This window comes from Vanessa atalanta, chromosome 21 (assembly GCF_905147765.1).
Source record: "Vanessa atalanta chromosome 21, ilVanAtal1.2, whole genome shotgun sequence".
Classification (NCBI taxonomy): Eukaryota; Metazoa; Arthropoda; class Insecta; order Lepidoptera; family Nymphalidae; genus Vanessa; species Vanessa atalanta.
In genome coordinates, this window is record NC_061891.1 from 6,242,345 (window position 1) to 6,261,139 (window position 18,795).

Genomic DNA, 18,795 nt, shown 5'->3' on the forward strand with positions numbered 1-18,795 from the left:
TACTCGAAGATGTCCATACCAGTAAAAAAAACTAAATTCAGACATACCTTCCTCCCTCCCTTCCCGAAAATATCCTACCTCTTTTTAAATAAATTATAAAACATTCATGCAATGCAAAATTAAATTATATTCACGCCATCTATTACAAAACTTGTCGAAATAAAATACCTAAATATATTTTATAAGCAGTAACTTAAATTTGTATTTTACTAAATTACTACGTATTAAATATTGTATAATTTTTTTTATGTTTGAAATGAAATGATTATATAAATAAATACCATCAGTGTTTAGGTAAGACTAAAAATAAATAAAACTCAAGGCGAAATATTTGAAAAATCAAGCTTAAAGACAACATCCAACGATCTTGTCTATTGTTTTTAAATTTAATTATTTTGTGGAAAAAACACTTGATATAAACTTTTTGCGTTAAATTACATATTTGTAAATAAATATGCAAGATACATTTATAAAATCAGTTGAAATATAACGAGTTTAAATTATAGTCTATATATAAGCGGTACTTATCCACCTACACAAACGATCTTGAAAGTGTTACCGAAATAAAAAGTAAACAAAGCAAAAGCAAAACGCGCCAAACACAATTTTCCGTAACAAAACTCGTGCGCACCGGAAAGTCGCATTTATTTCCCGCCATCCGGCGCCTCGACCAACCGAAATTTGCCGCCTAAAATCGTCCAGCCAATGAGAGCAATGGCCGCCATTTTTAACCAATCAGCGGCGAGCCCGCGCTCTCGCCATCGCGTCATTGTCATACCTCGAAAAATAGTACGCCAGTGCAGTGAACCCCGACGGTAAATTGACGATTTTCCGTGTTTTATCGATATAAAACTAAGAAGGTAAGTCTATATTTATGTTTATATACAAAAATAAGTATAGTTTTATCCATTAACAACTTACTTTTGCAATGAAATCCGTCCATTTAATTTTAATTTCGCAATTTTATTCTGTATCACCATAATATCAGAAATGACGCTTAGCAAAAATATATCGTAATTTATAATAATATTTATAAATTACGTATTTTTCATACAAATTATCCAATTATTTGTATATCTGTAATGCTTATGACAATCATCGTTTTTAATCGTACCCTAAAATTCTAGTCTTCGTTAAGCAAAATGGCGGCGATGTTGTGTGCTATTAATATATTTCCCGTCTTTTTTCACGCAACGCAACTGAGTGCGAGTGCGATAGGGACGGCTATATTTCTGATAAGAAGTTTTAAAGTATGCTGCACACGTAACTAGACACGTCTTCGTTCTTCGTAAACAAGCTCCATTGTTGTGTTGCCATGATTATGATTTTATATTCCAATAATAAAGGGAACATTTTATATGTCTTGGTAGTCTTATATGAATAATAAATCTTTTTTCTAATTAGATGGTAACGTAAATATCTATAGAATAAGTAGTAGTGTTTTGTGTGCAATAAGATTTTATTTATAATTGTAAATATGTCTAATTATTTTTTAATTAATATGTTAATTATATTAAAATTATAAATAATTATTCTGCAGTTTTAATTTCTTAAGTTTTATTAAAGAAATATACAGCCGGTACTTAATGTTTTTATTTTGTTAATGATAATTTTCTATTGGGAAAGTAAATTACTCGTCTGCTAACAGCAGCTTCAATAACCAAGCAAGTTATCTTTTATTAACAATTAGACTATTTCTAAGTATTTTTCCCCCTGACATTATTTAAGTAGTCGACGGTATTTTGTATTTATATGAATTTTATAAAAACGAACATATCTAAAACAATACTAACCACTTCAAACAAAATAATCTTAATGGAGAATAAATATATTTTTGTTATTATATTTGATAGCTCTAATTAAATTTCCCGCAAACAAAATCAATTAAAAATAATAAAATAGGTCGTAAAAATGCGATTGTAGCGCCACACTGTATCGAGTGGTGGAACTACACGCGTGGGGCGACGCGTTCGACCTGGCGGCGCATGAGGCGAACGCTCGCTCACGCGCAGCTCAAGCGCACTCAGCCACTCAGTCGATGATTGTCCGTCGTCCGCGTGGACGTAGAGCGTCACTATCGCGTGCGTCGCGTCATATCGTTGTTTAGTTGTTTACAATCGAAACTAATCATTAAAAATCTTATTGGTGTGTTATAATATAAACGTTATTATATTGTACTAAGTGAACATTTCATAAACTATTTCGTACTCTTCTATAGGGTAGCGTCGCGGATGCTATCAAAGTGCGTCGTTCGTGGACTGTTTAGAGATTGAAGATGTCCGCGTTGAGTGTGAGGGCACCCGGCCTACAGGCCACCACAATGCTGGACACTAGATCATTACGAGTTCGTGGTGTGACCACACTCGAAGGTGTGCGAAGAAACTTGTTCGGTTGCACGGATAGAGAAGAGAACAGACGGTTCGTTGAGAGAGAGCTGGCGAGGCAGCTGGAACTGGACAGCCAAAGATGGGGTTTCGATTTCGCAAATGAAAAGCCTCTGCCTGGTACGCAGAGGTTCGCTTGGCAGCTCGTACCAGCGTCGACTATACCCGTCGCATTGAGAAGGTCCCCCATCACGATAACAACACCAAAACCGACAACGCCAGCCCAGGAGTCAAAAGTATCGAGTCCAGAGAACAGTAAAACGCAAAAGAGAATAACAGGTCAGTATTATTTATAACCTCCATTTATTTCATTTACGATTCAATGTTGAAAATATTGCACAACTATCTTCACCCTGCATAGACTACGATAACCTGACAAGCTAATTAGTACTGTAAACATAGTTATCAATAGTTCACGCAAACTATAATATTACTAGCTATTTAACAACAATAATTAACTTTATACATGCGATAAGATAGATCGTCGTAAATTTGTACATTAAATAAAATTTCTATATAACCTCGTATATACAAATGAAATGTGTGACTCATGCGATTGTATAGGATAAAATATCAGTTCATAAATAAAAATTAGTGATGCCAATGACGTGTTATCCATAACAGAACGCAAGGTTACATTGATTGACAAATCCTTTGACCGATGTCTTGGCGTTAGGGAGAAAATCTCTGAACCAAAAAAAAAAAAAATTATTCTTAGTAAAAAATCTGTTTTCATATTTAAACTCAATATAATTTTGTTAAATTTTAATTTTTCGTTATATTGAATTCAGATAATGCTTTCACTACTTATGTAAATAGTATTACGTTATAAATTAGTGTTGCACAATTACTTACCACAGCCATTGAGTTTCATTAGACTAAACGGCGGCGTCTCGAAAACACAATCGGTAATTGGTAATATTTGACTACGTATTTGTAAAACATGCAAAATTTAACATACAGATAAAATAAAATAAGTAAATCATAATAATTCTTTGTTACACTTCTAATCATTTAAGGAACAATTTTAAATTATATATTGCACAAACAACTAATTAATCAATATCGCTCGAAGACCAAACATAATTTTTTAATAACAAAACATTACAGTCGTAAAATATGAAACCATACTCTTAACATAATATTTTAGTTATTATCGTAAGATTAATAATTAAGTTCTATTCTTATAACTTTTTTTATTTTAATACGCTTCCTTGTTATTCTGCCAACCCTAAAAGGAACGCCTCGTACTCTATAGACGTTGGACTTGCAATTTTTTGTCCACTATGGTGTCAAAAAGTTCATAAGACGGGGCATTATTAAATAATTTAGTAACGCGTAATTAAAAATTAGGCCTCAATACAATCTTAAGAAGTTAATTTTTAATGAAGGATTTTACGTTATAAACTAAGGGGCGAAGTTTTTTGCAAATGTTAAGGTACTTATTAAATTGTTTTTATTTTCCTTTTAGTGTTGATTAGTTAAAACATTTTTGAAGCATTGTACAGTTGTATACACCGCTGACCTAGATCATGTTATTTGTTTTGACATATTACGCAGTGAGTACGAGCCTCCCACATTTGTTCCATTTTAGACTACACATGTGTAGCAAACTAGAAACGAGATATTAATAAAGTTACTATGTAAACAATCGCGTACTTAATGCCTATATAATTACGAAAATAAAATCTATCCACTTCAATAAAAAGTATACTAATCAACAATCAAATATCGACACATTTAACATAAGCATCGTAGAACTTTATCTATTAATTTTTACTTCAATATAAGTTATAAACAATATTTTTGAGGCGTTTACCAATAGATAATCAAAAAAACATCCAAATCAATGAAAAGTGATTAATTCAAATAGCTACTGAATTACGTTGTATCTTCCGTCCTTGTCACACCCACATTGATACGAAGCAGACGTGAGACGCGTCATTTTGCCACCTACTACGCATGCGCAATCCTCATTGCAAAATGGCGGCTACTATTGAATTACGGTGTCGAAAAAATGTAACATTGTCCGTTGTTCTGGTAGTTAATAATGTACATTAAATTTGCATGCTACTATTTCAAATATTATTTTTTTAATTAATTTTATGCATGAAATTGTATCTTGCCAGGATTATTTTTAAGTATGGTCATTTCAACTGAATTTGTACAGCTGGAATCGAACGTCTATAAAATCATAGCATGTTATTACCCGCAGATGTAAATTCTAATCGTTTAAAGAGTTCTTAACTAGAGAAGGGTCACAAATTGCATTGTCTAAAACTGACCAACCGTATAGACGAAGTAGGGGGTCTAAGAAATAACCGGGTCACCCAATTTTCTAAGATCCCTTCTATTACTCGTAATTACACCTTTTCTAGTGTCGTTGAACTGCAATGTTTTCTTCGACGTGTACTTAAGTGGACGTAACTGCGGGGTCCCAGAAATTCTATGCACTTTTAAATATTAAATGTTACAATTGTATAATGAGACCACTCAAATTCATAGACGTGGCTATCAAATTGCATTTCGTACTGTTTTCGTACTTAGTAACATTTTCATTTAAATAAAATATCTATTTATAAAAATTATATGTACAGTACGAAATATTTATCTTTGCAGATGTACAATTGCATTTCGTTGTAGCTTCAATCAATTTTATTAGCGAAAGTAAATGCGTTGCACTCGTAAATCTTATTATTGCATTGTGATTCGTAATGCACAAAGCGACCCGTGCGCGTGCGCACCCTTTTGTATTGCACCCTCGCGGACACTGACTCTAACGGTTATATTGATTTTTTAACTGTCACTACCCCGGCAACTCATTACAATTTCCTGCGACAGTAATGAAAGTATTTAATTATTATTATTATACTTTCCTATAAGTCATTTTAAAAATTTAATTCTATTTATTATATCGAATCATAATTAATCAACACAACACACCCAAATAATTAAAAATGAAAACAGTTTTTATAAGACCAAAAATCATCTCGAATAACCGATAACTGGGTTAGTAGAATAGATATTTGGGTATTCAGTCGGCATTTATTGAAACCGAAACAAACTCGCGAAATCGGAACTATGTGGGTGATTAGAAAAACGTTGTCAACACACGTGTTCGAATTTCAAAATTTTTCGTCAGATAGGGGAACGGTAACGGCCGAAGCGGCATCTGCCAACCCCCGCGCGTTACCATATTTATAGCACCCTCCATACATTCTGCATCGGGTGACCGAAGGGAAGCATCATCTGTTTACAGATCGATTTCAATGCGGGATAGCACGCAATTCTGTTTCAAACACATCATTATTTAATTGCGTGCATTCCTCAACATTTTTCACCCATTCCCCGTACAAACATACATGATATAACGTAGGATGTAAATAATCAACCATAAAAAAATAACTGGAGCAATTATCCCAAACCGTCGTTTGCTTGCACTTGTTACTGCAGAAACGCATTTGCCCACGTGCAAATGACATTTTTAATGGAAAACGTTGCGTAGTTCTCACGGAGTGGCTCACGTGTGTAGAAACCCTAAGCAAACAGAATGTAAGATATGGTTCAGTGCACCCAACGACTGCTAACGTACTCGGATAAAAAATAACCTTTCACAGGGATCAGATCCGGATACAAGAATTCTATCGATGTCGATAAACAATATAAGCTAAGATGGCCCAGTAAATAGCAATCTTAACCGAATGTTGAAGCTTCAAATCACGATAAGCCCCGACATTTCTCCTGCTGAACTGTAATTAAAAATAGATCCAATTGAGATATAATTTTTAGATTTAAATGAGAATGCAGTTTTGCGTGTGCTGTTCGCGTTACTTGACGCACTTTCTAACATTTGAATGAGATGAAAGTGGCTTCCCACGCACACGACACGTCTATTGTAACCATTAGTAGCTTTGTGACAGATTTGGATTTTTTTTTATTAACTTTATAAACAAAATATGCATTTTCGTTATAATATTATTTTGCCGTCATTTCTTACGATGTCAAATTACGAGGTAGATAAAAATACTACAAACCGAGTACATACATGTGTATTAATACTAGTATCAGAGTCTTATAATATATATATAACGCGTTTTTATTATGTCCGTCTAAGTCCATCTTGTATAAGTTGGTGAATAACAACTTGTTTATATCGTTAAACATCAACTAACATGAATAAACGATATTAAGTATTTAATGGAAAAAATAAGGAAAGATTCTATTAAGGACTTAAGAATCGGAGAAAAGAACAAAAAAAAGCCTTTACTTCCACCTCCAAAATTACAAAAACGAAATATACACAGATCTGATAAAGTAAAAATACGCTAATGAACAAAAATAAATACTGATATTTTGATAAGACTTATCCTTTAACGAAGATCAAAACTGGTTCCATTACTTTTTCCTCCAAATCTTTGTACTTTTGGTTACTAAACAGCGAGTATGCTACTTTTGTCACGGACGGCAGCTCATCACATTTTTCTATGAATCTCTACTCCGACCGTTAAATGTGGATCGTTATATTCCTGTTTGGAAGACTAGTGAAAGTGCTCCAAGACTTTTGCTTTCGACGAAACATTGTATTATCACGGGATAACTTTCGATCAGATTATGTAGCAAAAACTTGCATTTATATTGTGCGTATAATACTTACTGTTCTCTTTCATTTATTCGCATAATAACTAATAATCACATTATAAATATAACTGCATATAACAATACATACAATCCATATAACTGTTATAATACGTTAAATTTATGTTGGACTAAAAACAAATAGCATCAATTTAAAACTGTTCCCATTTCATTCGATGATAAACGAAATGCTCAATAATTAACAGGTATATGGCGAGTTGCTTGTTTCCCATGGCCGTTTGCTTTTATTTAAACAGCGTTTTAGAACGATATCTATAATTTACCAATAACGGTTCAATGGATTGTGTTCCCGTAGATAATTGGCTATCAGTAATATATCACCCTTGTTAAATGTTTCCCATGACGGTCAATGAGAACGCACGTGTGATGAACTACTTAACGGGCATTGTTTTGGTTCGCAGGTTTTTATTTACAGTTCATCTGCCAATTGATGCAATCAATAAAATATATCTTTCCCTAATTATTCATTAACTAAAGTTCAATGGAGTACTAATAAATATATATATATATACTTATAAGATCATTTGTCCTAACTATCAATGCACAGGATTGAGTCTAAAAATTTGTAAATAATTTTATTTTATAGCGCATCCGCTAAGAATGGATTTTTGGAAATTTTAACTTAAAAGGGGGAAATGGGGCGGGTAACTTAGTACAAATTTTACCCATACGAAGTAGGGACGGGTTGCTAGTTAATTTTGTGTGAAAAATTATTTTAAAATATTTAAAAACTAAAATTCATACCCAAGTATTTTCGTGGATTAAAAATTTCGACGAATTCCATCAATCACATTTCATTATTTTCAATTTACAGCTCGCTCCGTTGTTGTTTTAAATGGAACGCGTCAATATTAATTTAGAAACGCACGGGATTTATATTTCGGCTTGACAGCTGTCCGAGGAGAATAAAAACACACGAAGAAAAAACCGCATTGTCAATATATCACACGATCACGCCGATAAAAATATATTGACGTGCTAAGGTTATTGTTTAAATGGTTTTTGTATTTTAAATTTGAATAAAAACGGTAACGTTCCGGATAGTGCGCCCGCGCAGATAATGGCGGGGGGGGGGCGTCGAGTTAAGTGCAGTTTTAGACTAAAATGTAACGGTCGTTCGACTTTCGGACTTTTTGTTGGTCTTACAAAAAAGTACTACCGATTGTTTTAGTGCCGCTTCAGACTTAACGTTGACTTGTCAATTTGTATTTACAAATTTACACCCACATTATTTCCTCTGGATGCATTATTGGTCCAGTGACAACTGTGGCTCGGAAGTCGCACTAACGACTTTTTCGTGGGAACCCATACCATAATTGCACCCGCAAGGAGTACTTTGCTAGGAATGTAAGGTGCATTTTGGTCCTTTAATGACAGTCCTACTTCCTTGATGATATCTTCACATGAAATTACCGAAGCGTTTCATATAATAGGACCTCATTGGCATACCGTATTTATTACACCACCGACCGCAGTCGAAAGATGTAATTTTATACGGTTTGATATCGTTCGAAACAAGAAATTGAGACGTGGAAACCACAAATCTATTTCTGCATGTACAGTTTGTAATATCGCGATATAATTTACATGTGCTTTCTCGCCAATCGCTTGGATTTCAACGTTAAACATCACTAATGCACATTCTTACAAAAGCGAGCCGAGTAAAATATTTCCATCATTATGCAAATGGTCTTTGAGTGTTGTCACTTAAGGAAGGGCGTGAAAACCGTGATGTATACCTTCATTATACGTTCAATACAAATGTCCAGGGTTATATTTATAAATCAAACGACTCCAACACATTACTTATTCTGATATCTCCACATCAATTGAAAAAGGACAATCATCCACTCGAGACGCGGTCGGATTAGCCTTTTCGATTCATACATTCTAATGTATATTTTATTGTTATTCCTAAAATCTATTGTATTTAATGCAATGGAATGAAGTGATGGATGGACTTCGACGCTGCATTAAATTAACTGTAATCGAGTAAGAATTGTAACAGTTAGTTGACATGACCCTGGGAAATCCTACCATAAATAAAATTCGGCGTCACTTTCTTAAGTAGTAAAAGTAATTCCAAGGCAAATAAGTAAACAGATGTCCACATCATCGACAAGCCCTTAAAGGTCAAATTGTTTGCATTAGATTATTTGTACAAGAAACTCAACAGTACGTGATCTCAAATAACTACGGCTTAAGTGCGTAGGACGTAAAATATTGTCGAATTTTCTAGAGTGTGTTCACCTGACAACTTTCTCTTACAGCTCGCGTCTCTTGTATAAAATACTAGAATGAAATATATATTTAAATTTGGTACTTGAAATTTAATGTTAAGAAAACTGACCAACCCGATCATTTATAATATCATATTCACCCCTATACATACATACATAACACGTGTGAACTCTACCTCTTGGACAATTCTCTATTATCAATGTAACGCATTCTTCGTGACAATTCAACTGTCACAAACGTCAAAGACATCTTGAAATGTTCCCCCGAGATGACGGATGGAATCCGATGAATGGATATTTATGGTAATATCTGATAGATATGTTAATATGTTATAATTATCGAAGCGAGTGCGTCTACATCTGAATAAATAGCAATCATCTCTTCAATTTTCACACATTTGTTTACCTTTTTCCATTGTTATGGTTTCGTCGAATACTTTGAATGTGATGTTTATGAAGGCGGTCGTTAAACAAAAATATTAACAGTTTTTTATTCTATACATTTCAAACAAAGAATCCAGTGCCCTCTCAGTCGGAACGTTTCGTACGTTAATAAAGTTCACAAATATAAACGCATCATAAACATTTTCTACATAAGTGCAATAGTAAATATAAAATGCACACGGAACTTTAATAAAGGTTAAACTAACAAACCCTTTGACTCGTACCTACTCTTCCATTCCGTGATAAAAGTCTTCAAAGCATTCCTAGAGGTCACATCGAAATGAAACTATGAGTGTCCTTAAAAAAACCCTTCACAAAAGCCCTAAGAAGCCACGATAATAAAAACAGAGCATTGTTAAGAAAAAATTAATATTTCATTTCGTTATTTGAGATTAATATTAGTGATATAGGGTTACCATTTGAATAACTAATATTATATTATTGTGAATAGAAATGTATAATGAAGCTAATTGTGTGTGAACGGACATTTGTAAATATGAATATTGATTAAGATCTTATCGTGCTGTTCAAATCGTCTCAGGAGGGTTTAATATTGGCCATAACATACTCACGAACCATATGAGAATATTATTATACTTTATACAGTTACGGAAAATTGCTTAATTTAGTTTTATGAATTTTGAGTCGTTTGTATTTGTATCAGTGCATCTTAAAACGGCCGCGAATTAAAAAGTTAACTCGTTAAATATATTATTCTAACCGAATGAGTTTTAATAATAAATTAAAACTAAAGTTTAACTTTTATATTATGAGTAATTGTTTCATAGAATAATTTAAAACTTTCTAAATGCGGACATTGCTTTGTAACATTCCTTGTTCATAACTAGTTTAAAAAAAAAGTAAGACGCTCGAGTATGCCAAACCAGATTATGTACATGTAACTAAGAGCCGTTAACCAAGAGGCCCTACGGGTTGCCATAAACCTTATAACGGTATAAAAATGACTACACTGTCCTATCTACCACTATCGGAATTATATACGGATGTTGTGAAGGGATTTGAATTTTGAATCAATGGAGGTATTTTTTTTTCTAACTGTTTATGAACAATATGTTTTAAGCTCACACTTATGATGCACGAATACACTGTTTATCATGGACGTAAAACCTTTTATGAATCGAAAAATTTGGACGAAAACGTAATTTAAAAATAAAAATAGTCTTAAATTTAACTCTTTTCATAATCATAACAAAGATTTACAGTAATCTTTGTAACAATAAAATCGTTAATGTTAGATTCGCAGTGTCGCCGACCACTGTCTTTGCGGCGCCTGCGCATGAGGTCGACGAACTGACGACGCTCGTGTTATTGAACGTACGCAACTAAAGCACATATACCAGTGACAAAAGAAAAAAAGTCAAAATTAAAAAAAAAAAACAAATATTTCGTATATATGCCACTTAAGCTTATCAATATCCACCGAAAAGTCAAAAACACTTTGATTATTGTAAAATATATGGCCACTATTATTGTTAAGTTATAAAACCTATTGCATACAAGTAACCTAAATGATAAAATAAGTAATAATAAAATTTTGCATTGTACATTTCGTAATCAATGTAATACCAGCAATATCGATCGTACGCATAAGTACTAAGTTTATTACAACATTGCATACAATACTTGTGACACCTTTCGCAACACTATCAACATTCACAACAAACGATACGTCAGTGTAGCTACGGCCTAATATGACGGTAGCTCAATTAACGGTACTATGACAACGCCTTTCGCGAGGCCTTATTCCAAATTTAAATAATGCGCGTACGCACCTCGACAACGTAAACATTTTTTTTTGTTTGTAAATAAATAAGGTTTTGTTACCTAACATTTAAAAAAGTACAATACATTCGATTAATTAAAATGAACATATTGTATAAACTATAAGAACAATACGACATTCCATATTATATAAACAGCCTGAATACACATCTGTTGTTTATAAGATACTGTTTTAAAAACATACATACGGTTCACCGGTAAAATAGTAACAACTTACGTCAGTTATTATAATTTCAGACTAGATCCCAGCTGTCTATTCCCATCCTAGATATAAAAATTAAGGCAAATTTCAGTCACAATGTTGTCTAAATGCGCACGCGCACACCGGAAACAGAATAGCAATTTGGAACGCTAGTTTTATCCTCAAAACATAGCTGTAAAGGTGATTGAACTCTAAGTGTTTAGGTACCTAAATCTAATCATATAAGTGCAACAAATTGCATTAACATGTATCAATTTGACCCTTATCGGCTACTCAGCACAGATAAAATATGAAAAAGCCATTGTCATATTAAACCTCCTTATCAGCAACATAAGTGCACCTATCTAAATATAACCACGGGTGTGTTTATTTATTATTTTTTAATCGATATATTGAAAAAAGTTTATGATATTATTGCAATAACTAAATTTGGTTACGACTAAGTTTACAAACAAACAATTTCATCTCTATCGCGTTGAGTAGAAAAGAGCGAGACGAAAACAGTATATGCGCTGAGGACGGCGATCGTAAGGTTATTCAACTTTAAGCAATTTACGGTGAAAATTGCAATAAAATTTTCATGTTTAACTTACATTTATTTCAAGATAGTATTCGACTCTATTACATAAATTATTATTTAAATAAAATTTAAAGAAAATAGAAACGTTTTATAAATAAAACTGTTGATAAAAAGTATTTAACACAATTGCAATTGTAAAATAAAATATTTATGCTAATACATTATAAAGCCAAGTTAGTGTCATTACTTATCACTTTACCTATAAATGTTGCTCACAGGGTGATTAATTAAACCATGCTGTCTTCTTCATTCGAATGACATATCTCTAATGACAGACAGAGATAAATCTGTGTTTAACCGAACGCACCTTAAACAACGTTTAAAATAAAAACTTGAATAGATATAAGTGACAATTGTAAGTCTATTGGTACAATGTTTTTTCTTTACCCAAAGGTTGCAATTGCATTACATGCAATTACTCCAAGTAATGCAGGTTTCATTAGAAACTTTGTAATAACATTTTCTTTAAATATCCCGTGACTTTGTTCGGATGTTGCATTGATTTGGTGTATTCTGATTACAAACAAATAAAAATTTTAAAATGGCGTCAACACTGATAAAAACGCTGTTCAATATAATGTACGTATAATTCTCTTTTTGTAGAATACAATTTATAATGCAATAATTTACATTCAAGTTGTAATAAAAACGCCATACAGCCTTGTAGTTGACTAAAAATAATATCACATTGATTGCCATTTAAAAAAACATGTCATTAAGTATTCAAAGGATGATAAATGTGAAAAAAATTATAAAACGGCAACACCTATCTTGCATCGTATATATTTAATCTTACAAACGCGTTTTTCTTTTAATTCTGTTTCAATCCTCTCAAACTAAAAATAAATCAATTCTAAATTTATGGTCATGTCTTTGTCAGCTAAAATTAATGTTGTAATTTAAAAAAAAAAACACAAAAGACAACCAAAATCGACTTGGAGCAATTTAAACAGCCAATATATATATATATATATATATTATAAAAAAATATTATTTTATATTTTTTATATAAATAGAACGAGGTTGATAATTGCGTATCTGGTCAGACTACTTTTAAATTTTTATACATAAAGTATTCTAGCCTTCGATTCGATTGTAATCGAATGATTAAATAATACAGATACACAAATGTCAAGTTTTGTTGTATGTAGGTATGTTGATCCGATGTCCATAACCGGTTGTATTAGAAATCTACTCAATCTTCATTGCAGCAGTCTTGGGCATACGACTCTGTGATTATTTTAATAAGCAGTTTATTTGTCCTGGTAGGATAATGGTACCACGTAACCTGAATTATTTCATATAAAAAAGGTATTCTTTAATCGGTTTTATATGGTGATAATTTGCAATTGAAAAACCGAATGACCATTATCGATCATTAATCACATAAGTGCAATGTTATTTATAAATATACATATGTATATATTTATAATAGGAAAGCATCCTCCTCGCTAAATTTTATATTAACTTATCCATTTCTTTAACTCATTTTTGAGATTAACGATGTGTATATACAGCTACAAACGAAATATATAATTTTAAAGCATTATTATAATATTCGTAGACGAAATTCCGATACCCTTCTTACGAACATACCAAATTGTAGGATAATTTGAATAAAATTGTCTAACCAAAATGTATACGTTGTGATCTATAATTTGTTACACTATTCGTAATCGTTCCATCTGTATAAATACAGTAATTTAAACCCGTTCGTAAATATAGGAAATTAAATTTAGGAATTTCATTTAAATTTTAACTAAAACGTTTTGTGCTTAATTGTGGTAAATCTATATTAGCCTTACATCATATTCTGGTGTTGCTAGTGAAATAAAGTATACCACAATATTTGACGAAGGTATTAGTGTGTCGTATACGTGTGTGAAAGCGACACAGTAATAAGTCTCTTTAACAAACTTTTGGGTCAAGTGCGTCCACTTGAGTATAAATGCATTTTAAACTACATCGCTTTAAGTGGCAAATTCCACAACCTATATTTATATTGAGTTTTTTCACCGATTTTAAAACTGCTGTTATTTTCAACATGCTTAGCATGGTGGTTTTGTTATCGTAGTTACCCACATTAGACCGTGGTATTGACCTAGACCTACTAACCTTTAGGGTTGCTTAACTGGAATGCATTTTAAAATTTTCTACTTTTAAGTTTCTTTTAAATTATCAACATTAAAATTACTAACGAACTAAATCTTTTATGTATATTTTTTGTATTCAATTTATATCTTAGATCTTTATCTTAAGTTTAAGGGTTATCGATTGACTGCAAGGTCGCTAGTTCTATAAGACCTTTTTTAGTTTTTGTTCTACTAACCTATAACCTACGATAAGGGCTTTCCAGAAATTAGGTAATATTTTAAATATATGCGTCGTAAAAAATATACAAGTGAAGTGTTTAAGTACAAAAAATATTACTTCATTATAGTATATTCAGTAATACTTTTTATTTAAATTTCTTTAGTGGATGCGAGCCCCGTAAAAAAGAATTACTCGTTCCATTAGTTTTATATAAAATTAAAAATACTTTCCCCGTCAAAGTCCATAGAATAAAACAAAAAACTAAAGACATAAAAATGAAACCTACAATTTTCAGTTACGTGCGACCATGATGTGACAAATAAAACTACATGCGATAAAAACTAACGAAAATGTAAATAAAGAACGACTTAAATGAAATCCTATACATACATATACATATTTCTTCGTCATCCAATTAATAAATAATTATTTGATGAATACATACGATATTGTAAGTACACTAGAATCAAGATACCTCAGTCGATAAAACGTACTTACCTGACATCTGTCCAGCCTAAGTCCAGATATACATATATATAGCTATATTAATATGTAGTTGGTACTATTACTTTGGTTGGTATATACTATATACTAGTTGCCTGTAAATATCCCATCGCTGGGCTAAAGCTCTCTAGTCGAGAAGAAGGTTTGGGGATTATTCCACCACTCATGGAACTTTTGTGTGTGTGACTTTGTTGCGAATGTTCTACAATATCTATATATATAACCATTTTTATTTATAAAATCTTAAAAGTGCTTTAAGTACAACACAACATCTAAAAATTAGGTCAAATATTTATATATTAATATAGTATGGTTATCAAAAACAAAAGTGGTCCATTTCTTTGAACTTGAATTAGAGATGAAAGATCAACGCAACATGTTCCTAGAAACCTACAAAGAACTATTAATGCTAAAGGATCAGGTTTTGTTACTCCTGTTAGAAAGGGATGGAAAGTAATCCGTCCCTTTCATTTACTATTCGAGGCCGCTCGTAAAAGATTTCGGTGCAAGAAAAAGTTGTTTTGGTTTTTTTTTCTCTTCAAGACTAAGCTTATCTTTTTTGATATTCTCTACTACGCCATAAATAAAATACTACGGGACGTTGATATTTTTTATAGTAATTTGAACCCAATCCAACGGTCACTCGCTTAGGATAAAGGCATATCGCGTGCGCGCTTTGTCGTAATATTGCGTTATATTTTTTTCTCTTATCTAACCTAACTGGGTCACAGATAATCTATATTTCGCAAGAATGGTTCGAAATCTGTTTATTGATTTCTATTTTAAATATAATTTAACGCAGATGAACCGTCAGTAATATCGCGAATACCATTATTTAAGATTAGAAAATTATCTTTTAATTGGTCAGAAATTGGTTCTATCTGGGGGAAGCTGCCTGGCCACTAGATGCAATCTTGTCGGAGATGCGCGGCCAATGACCTTGTGAGTAGGACAGCACTATAACGATCGCAACGGGTAGCATGCGCGTACGCACCGAAAAGGAATGAAAATCATTGTATTATTGTTTGTTATCCTTGTGTACGATTGTGTAAGTCTATGTGTGTGCGTGAGTCTAATCCTGACGCGTATGTTATTGTTTAGCTTAGTATATGTTACCCTTTAAATGATACTATAAGAATATTAAAAGGTTAAGTTTTTAGAATATTTTTTTGTATGTAGGTTTGTTAGTTTCAATATTAATACCGAACCCTGAGCTTCAAATCTTTCATACAAAATAAATCTTTTATGTTCAAGATTTAAAGGAACCAAGTGATCGACTATTATGCGAGGATTAAGGCAATTCTGTTTCTTATTCGAGTTCCCAACGAGTTGACACGTCTTCATTGAATCGAAATGGAAATAGGTCGAATAGTTATTAAATTGTTTAAACATAATAGAGGTTAAATTTAAATTGATTAAATGTTAGGATTTCAAATAGTCACGATCGATTCAATATAATGAAACCATTTTAAATATGTATTAGGCTTGAAACACACCGCGACGTAAAAATATTTTTGGATACAGTTTAAAAAAAAAATTAAAACCAAACCCCTCTTCTCCCTCCAAATGAAATGCAATTCCCATGCAATATAGCACGCATTCCTGCTTCGATAATTTCTAATGATTATGCATCTACGGTACCTGCGCACTGCATCCACGAGCTCGCACAACGGACAATGTGCATTCAGCCATTCAAATTTAAATTTCGTGAAAAAAAATAATCATAAAATGCACTGTTTATGGCTCAAAATACACAAATAAGACTCGCTCCCATGCTCTCCATGGTCATTGAGGGTCAAACTGTGGCCATTGTGATCCTAAGTTGTCTATGGAGTAGGTTACGAAGGGACAAAGGTGGTGACATGTCTTAGAAAAATGCCCTCTGTTGCTTTATGGTAATGAGATTTAATTGAGTTTATAATGGATAGGATGATGAATTTGCTGGTCTTGTAGGGCGCGATAATTACAGTGATACAGCGCTTTCTCTCGCTGTGGTTTTGACATCAATTATTTTCTTATTAAAAATATAACGGTTCTATGTACTTTTCATTCGGGGAAAACGTAACGTATTTGACGTGTAATCAAGATAATATATATATATTGATGCTAGCGGTATGTTTGAGGTTTTTTTAAAGGTCGGTACGCGTGAAAGGGATTTAAACAAAACTCACGTGGTAGAGCCGTTACGTGTCCGACAGACACAAAAGACATTGTCTCTTGAAATCAGTTAAAATGAACTAATGAATGGTAATGAAAGAAAAAGTAAATTTCTGTGTTTAAAAATTCTAACTAAACGTTCTTACTTTCTTTTGATGACGTCGTTGAAAAATACCTTAGCGGTTTCTATTGGTGAGTTTACGTATGTTACTTTTCATTCAATTTAATAAAAGAACTTAAAGTGTTATAATAAACAAATCATCATATTTATTTCGAATCAATTCCAAATGTATGTATAAAAAAAAGTGTTATAAAAACCCGCGCAAAATGTTTTTATATAGGTACGTCATCTATTGTCACTCGCAGCAGCCATTAAGTCTAACAAAGGTAATTGACTTTTATTGCTCAAATTGTACCTAACAGGTCTGACAAAGCATTTCGCAAGACCCACATGACATTCAGTAGGGAACCGGGCCAAAGGGTCAAAGATCTCTTCTTTGTTACTGTTACCCTAGTACCTTGCACTCTCAATTGTTACTACACTATTGTCGTTTGAGAAAGTCTAAAGATATTACGATAATATTATAATGGCAACTTGTAGGTTATTAAAAAAATGACGTTCGAATTTTAAATTATTTCAAAATGAAATTGTACAAGCAATTTTACAAGATAATTCGATCAAAACAAGTGATAATCATAAATTATCTACATATATATTTTGTAGTCAAACTGATAAAATTGTCTTTTAGTATTTGTCGCATAAATTATGACATATGTAGGTATATTAGCTGTACTGATTGTGTATTTACAGCGAGGCGACTGCGCGTCTGGCTCATTTCGAAATATATAATACATATGTAATAAATCAGAAGTCTAGTGCATAGATGTTTTTTTTCTAAATATCACGAACAGTTTTTTTTATTATCTCTATATAAGCAAAGAAACGTTTAGATAACTTATTATAATGTTTTATTTATTATGTTTATCAACCGATTTGTTTCAGTGCTACTAGCAAATAAGAATCAATAAAAAAAAAGTTGAAACTTGCAAATTAATAAGTTTTTCTTTGCAATAATGAACTCTATACATAATGCAATATTAGGCTGTTTACAGAAGAGTGCATGCCTCGATAAATATTGTTCGCGCATGCGCAGTGTGCAACGTTTACATTTGTTTACGTTATCTGTCATCTGCGAGATGTGGGCGGGAATTCATTGTTACGGGTTTGCACAGAAACAACAAACATTGGAAATGTATGAGAACTGTTAGCATATGAAATTAATTAAATCCTAAACTCGTGAGTTGTTCGACACTGAGGTCAAATTTTGAGATCATCACGAATACTTTTCAGAATTAACTTTAATATACACATTTTAAAAATACTCTATATATTTTGTAGAGTAGATATTTAGAAAAATATTTTCTACTCTTATTTCCAAAACATTTATTGTTTGACAATAAGTCTCGTCAAACGCTTCCCAAAAAATCGGTTGACTAACAGAAAAATAGTTA

At 32.3% G+C, this 18,795-nt stretch overlaps 1 protein-coding gene across 1 annotated transcript in view; it reads left to right on the plus strand.

Moving 5' to 3' along the window:
• The first annotated feature begins 774 nt into the window (after nt 1-774).
• Nucleotides 775-18,795, plus strand: part of LOC125072326 (cyclin-dependent kinase inhibitor 1-like) — a 32,684-nt gene continuing 14,663 nt past the window's right edge. The window contains exons 1-2 of the mRNA XM_047682930.1: nt 775-860; nt 2,219-2,663. Of these exons, the coding sequence (XP_047538886.1) occupies nt 2,276-2,663 (388 nt within the window). The 5' untranslated portion in view covers nt 775-860; nt 2,219-2,275. The remainder of the gene's footprint in view (nt 861-2,218; nt 2,664-18,795) is intronic.